The sequence below is a fragment of the Nannobrachium achirus genome (genome assembly GCF_963921795.1).
Source record: "Nannobrachium achirus genome assembly, chromosome: 4".
NCBI lineage: Eukaryota > Metazoa > Chordata > Actinopteri > Myctophiformes > Myctophidae > Nannobrachium > Nannobrachium achirus.
Genome location: NC_137813.1, coordinates 40070686 through 40076685, shown reverse-complemented (window position 1 = coordinate 40076685; position 6000 = coordinate 40070686). Strand labels below are relative to the sequence as shown.

Below are 6000 nucleotides of genomic sequence, written 5' to 3'. Positions count from 1 at the left end.
ATGCGGCCTTGGCGGCCTGGGTTATTTATAATGCCCTGCTACCCACACCATTAAGTCTGTTAATGTGGATTCTGCCTCCTGCTCCTGCCCAACTGTACGACAAGCCTGGTGTTTGGTGTTTGCTTAGACCTCTCTCTCTTCCTGTTTAGTAATACATGAGAAATGTGTGAGAGGAGTGCAGGGGCGTCACAAGGGGGGGGAAAGTGGGACTGAGTTACTTACTAGTGCCCAAGGTGGAGGCTGGAGGGGCCTTCATTGTTTTATACTTTGGCTATTGAAAAATAGCAGATATACAAGCTCACAGAGCAGCACCGAGTGCCGCGCTGCGAACTTGTAGATCTGCTATTTTTGAAAAGTGGTGCAAATCTTTGAATATGTATTTTTTAAGTGAACATTTGTAACTCAAATTTAGCTTCTGGGGGGTCCCTGGAACTAAATATTTTGAGATGGGGGTCCATGGCCAAATACATATAATTGTGGGGGTCCTTCACGTGAAAAAGTTTGAGCACCACTGATATAGAAACATAGGTTTTTCAAAAAACCTTAGAAGGATTTGAAATATTCAAAGACAAATTTTCAAGATTTAAAAAAAATAGCAGATCTTCAGCTTGCAGCGCGGCACCCGGTGCCGCACTGTGAGCTTGTATATCTGCTATTTTTCAATAGCTAAAGCACAAAATGTGAGTGAATCCTTGTACCCAGGGCCCAGAATTTGGTGCGACACCCCTGGAGCAGTGATATAATTGGTGGTAGCGTGCATGTGTGTCTGTGTGTTCGTGCTTGAGCCTGTGTACGCCATTCCTGTTTGTGCGTCATGGTGTATCTGTAGTGTTGTAACAGTGTTTATCAGCATATACGATCACAGATGGATGCTGACATCTATTCATGGCGTTGGTTATGTTCCACCATATTGTTGATGCAATCAGTGAAATCCACTACCAGCGTCTGGAATTGTTTCACATTGTAATGAGATGGTCTCTTGGTGTTTGACGGCATCTGTGAGCCACTTACTGTACGTATTTATTCCCCCTTCACAGAAAAGGCGCTCCAAATCGTTTAGTAGCTATACTTCAGGATTAATCTGACTTGTTCAGGTAATAAGCAGCAACCTGGACTGGAGAATTAACAGAAAATGTATTGAAACTGATATTTAGACCCAATAATTTTTGCTAAGACTTTCCACATCTAGGTTAAAAATATTATCAAGGGGGTGTTGATGGCCTAGTGGTTAACGTGCTTTCGAGTTCATTTCCAAGCCACAGTATTCAGAATTTGAAAAACACAAAATCAACACTTTCCAATACAAAAGTAATTCTTTTTTTTTTCATGCCGCCACAATGGTCTATATGAAAACATTGAAATATCAAGCTATACCGGAACTTTTGCTGCCAATGAGGGCATGTGAAAACACCCAAAAAACGAAACTCCCGGAAAGTTAGGCTATTATAATTATTTATTTTGCAGGAAAAATTCCGGAACTGCAATGAAAACATGCCTCAAGGCAGTAATAATTCTTACTTTCACACAGATGCTATTTCACTTTTTGTCTCCGCCAGGCCGAAAGGCATGGTCGAGACTTTGTTTTAAAGGAAATTAAGAGAAGTCAAGAAACAAATGACGGACAATTTAGAGAAATTCAAACAGGAGTTCAAAACAGACATGCGACAGGAGTTAACAGGCTTCAAGGAGGAAATAAATCGTAAACTAACAAAATGCTATTCCATGAAAAATGGAAGAAATGGACTGAGAATAGAACCCAACAGGACGACACCACTAAACAACGGACACTCATGAACAAACGGACTGGAATATGATGCTCGATAATGTTATATAGAAACCCCTGCACTATAACTGTAACTGTAAAGGAATATCTGCAAATAAAAAAATAAAAAAAAGTACGCAGAGACCGACATCACCACAGCTGATGTCACGGACAGTGCGGCCCATCCAAGGAGATATGCTTGTGTGTTGTGTTTGTGCTCACTTCGCACAGGTTGCAATCTTTTGGATAATATTTAGTAAGTCAGTAAGAGTCATGACAGTACTTTTTCAAGGGATTTAGCTTGCCGCAAGCTGGTATAATAATATGGCTGTGTCATTTCTTCTTGTTTACTTTTATTTTCATTTTATCCTTTCCAATTGCCTGCCCTCCTCTGCTGGCTCCACTTTGAATGGAGCTATGATTTAGCTCTTTGTCTCTCCATCACTCCCTATCAAAGCCAGCGTTGCTACATTGTAGCCTAATGTGATGAGATCTGATGTTCAGAGGCTATTCCAGGCTTTAACCCATTTAGGCCTAGAATTATTGAACGCTTTAACCAGTGAAAAATAGCAGATATACAAGCTCACAGCGCGGCACCAAGTGCCGCGCTGCGAGCTTGTAGATCTGCTATTTTTGAAAAAGTCATGAAAATGTGTGCAAATCTTTGAATAAATGTATTTTCAAAGCGAACGTTTGTAACTCAAATGTTGCTTCTGGGTGGTCCCTGGAACTAAATATTTTGAGATGGGGGTCCGTGGCCAAATAAATATCATTTTGGGGGTCCTTCACATGAAAAGGTTTGAGAACCACTGACATAGTAGTCACTCAAGAACAGACTAACTGAGCTTCAGTTAAGTGAAAAGGATCTTTTCTTTGACGATGGACGGCCAGATTGCTGACATAGAAACATAGGTTTTTTCAAAAAACTTAGAAGGATTCAAAAGACACTTATAGAATCGGGTCAAAATTCTAATTTTCACGATTTTTCACAAATAGCAGATCTACAAGCTTGCAGCGCTGTGAGCTTGTATATCTGCTATTTTTCAATAGTGAAAGCATAAAATAATGATACACAATAATGTGTACCCGTTCTAAATGGGCTTTAATGAGAGCTCTCTGTATTGATTTCTGTGCATCTCCTATATGAATGTTATCTGACATCAGGGGCCTCATACAGGCATTGAACACGTACCGCCGTGAGAATTATAATAATGTGAAGACAAAGTGCTGTTGGAGGCATGAAAAATAATGTGCTCTGGCCCTGACCTGTGACTGTGTGTGTGTGTGTGTGTGTGTGTGTGTGTGTGTGTGTGTGTGTGTGTGTGTGTGTGTGTGTGTGTGTGTGTGTGTGTGTGTGTGTGTGTGTGTGTGTGTGTGTGTGTGTGTGTGCGCGCACGTGCGTGTGTGCGTGCTCACCGTGCTGTAATGCTATGCATTTAGTATATCTTCGCTGTCGGGCTTAAAACCTTGGATATCCATATTTCATCTCTTTATGTTTTTTCATGAATGAATGTCCTATTTTATGGGGCGCCCGCTGGCCTAGTGGTCAACGCGCATACCACATACGTCGCTGGTTCGATTCCCGATCCGGAGGACCTTTGCCACATGTCGTTCCCCATCTCTCTCCCCATTTCCTGTCAGTCTACTGTCCTATCAAATAAAGGCCTAAAAAGCCCAAAAACAAATCTTTAAAAAAATTATTTTATACTTCATCATGTGATAGTGTCACGCAAAAGTAGCGGAAACAGTCGATCTACAAGCTCACAACATGCGTTTACAAGGTGTCGTGATGTGACGCTTTGTGAGCTTGTATATCGGCTATTTCGCTATTTTGGGGGAAGATTATGAAAAACAAAATGATACTTTTCAAAAGTACAGCCTAATAATGACCAATGCTCAGAATAAGGACGCCAGGTTCAAAGCGGTTTCGTCTGTGCCAATGAGAAGTGTAAACAAACTTGTGAGTAAATTACAATTGGATCCAGCACAGGCTATTTCTTTTCCATTTCTTGGAAAGTAACATTCTTTTTTTTTTTCCTTTTTTTTTTTACATACAAGGTTTCCGTCTGACAGCGGCAATATGTTGTTACATGCCTCTGGGGTTTGCTGTGGCTGGCACTTGCAGTGCACATTAATGAGTTAGTTCTAGAGATGGGATCCTTTCTGTTGTTACATATTGCACATGCAATTATACCTCTGGCCTCCCAATGTGCCAGTGCTCTTATCGGCTGGAAACAGACTCTCCTTGCAGCGAGAGTGTGTGTGTGTGTGTGTGTGTGTGTGTGTGTGTGTGTGTGTGTGTGTGTGTGTGTGTGTGTGTGTGTGTGTGTGTGTGTGTGTGTGTGCGTGCGTGCGTGTGCGTGTGCGTGTGTGCGTGTGCGTGTGTGTGTGCACAAACTCACATATACCATTGCTTTCGCGTGGAAACCTTGTATGTCCAAAACTGTTACTTTTCAGGAAATTAAACTAAAAAATGTTCAGAAATAGTTATAGCAGATCTACAAGCTCACAGCGCATCTCTGTGCACCACGTTGTGAGCTTGTAGATCAGTTATTTTCACTACTTAAACAATCTGAAGTCTGTCATTAAGTGACTAAAAAACAAATGATGTTGAAATATGGAGATAGGAGGTTTCTGCCTGCCACTGATGATGTGTAAATACTTACACACATTTTAGCATTTATTTTACGTATGTCCAAACCTTTTGAGCTGATAATGCATGACCAGGAAGACAATGGAAACAAGCCCCTAGGGCTCTTTGTGTTATCCTTTTAACAATCATTGTAAACAGTACCTCTGTACAATCAGTTAATAAAGCATTCAATCAATGAAGTCTAATACTTGTGCACCTTTGCTTTTCCTCACCTCCTCCTATGTCGCTCTCATCTCCGTGCAGAACCAGGCAGAGGCACACTATAAGGGACACAAGCACGCCCGGAAGCTCAAAGCCATGGAGGCCCAGAAGAACCGGCAGCGTCGGACAGGGGAAAACTCGTCCGCCGGCAGGGAGCGAGACAGGGACAGAGACAGAGACAGAGAGCGCGACAGAGACAAGAGCAAGACCTGTGACTCTGAGGCACCACTCCCAGCACTCATGGACACAAGCTTGATGGAGGGGACGAGTAAGTACACTGACAGACAGATGGGGGGTGGTGGCAATTGACTCTGTTCACACGCCATTTTCCTCTTACTTTCTACTCGAGTGTGAAGTATGAGAGGGAAATGGCCGTCATGTGAATAGGGCCAATTAAAGCGCTAAGGGGAAAAGAATGGCAATCATGCGTTTGGCTTTTGCCATCCCACGTCCCTTCTTTGTACGATTATAATAATTGACAATTTGAAAATTAGGCTTTTAGCAGATGCTCTTCCTCAGAACAACTTAAAACAAGTATGGGATCAAAGTAAGCAGAAGTAGGCATGAATAATAGTGCATAGAGAACAATTTATTGTCTCAAAGAAACTAGGATACCAGGGAAACAATGAACGAATTAACATTCTTAACACTTATGTTCAAGAAAAAACTATACCAAACTATACCTGCATAGTAAACTAGCATCTATGTAAAAAGCATCTTTCTCCTCATTCTCACATCAGGCTGCTACAATCCTACCATTTGTTTCACGTACTAACCTCCTCCTCCTCCTCCTCCGCTGCACTGGCACATCTTGTTCCCCCTTGTCCTGGTCTCCTTGCATCAGGTTGTGGTTTTAGATTGTGACTAGACAGTAGACACATCTCCTATTACCTTCCCGCGCGTCTCCGGCTCCCCTCAATGGTACTTTACATTCAAAGCTTAGCTTATAGCTTCACATTCCTGGCACCCCTCTCACCGGGTCTTCTCCAAGCACAGGCTCTGTGATGGATGAGTGGCTCTGACGTTGCGGGACAGTAGTGGGTGTCTGGGAGAGAGTGATGTTGTGTTAATAAAGGAAGAGGATGAGGCGATCGATCGGCGTGTCGGTGGGGTTGTTCTCGCCCCTTTGGTTTCTTAATCTCTCCCTGTTTGACCACTTCTTCTAGACTAACTCTCTCCACCTGTCTGGATGGGGTCAAGCAGGACTTTGTCTCAGAGTTCCAGAGCGCACTGTACCTACTGTACATGTGGAGCACGTTCAAGTCATGAATCGCCATACTATTGCCATTTTGAGCGGGGCTAACCGCTCCTACATCTGGGCTTTGTCTGTTTTTACTGTATGTTCGTATGTCCCACACTAATTGTCTAATTGTCCAGGTTTTGC

The 6000-nt window shown here is 42.6% G+C and overlaps 1 protein-coding gene across 1 annotated transcript in view; it reads left to right on the top strand.

Moving 5' to 3' along the window:
• znf385c (zinc finger protein 385C) overlaps positions 1–6000 on the top strand; it is a gene marked incomplete at both ends in the record, with an annotated part of 128950 nt that overhangs the window by 112165 nt on the left and 10785 nt on the right. The window contains one exon of the mRNA XM_080723288.1: positions 4659–4884. Within this exon, the coding sequence (XP_080579414.1) occupies positions 4659–4884 (226 nt within the window). The remainder of the gene's footprint in view (positions 1–4658; positions 4885–6000) is intronic.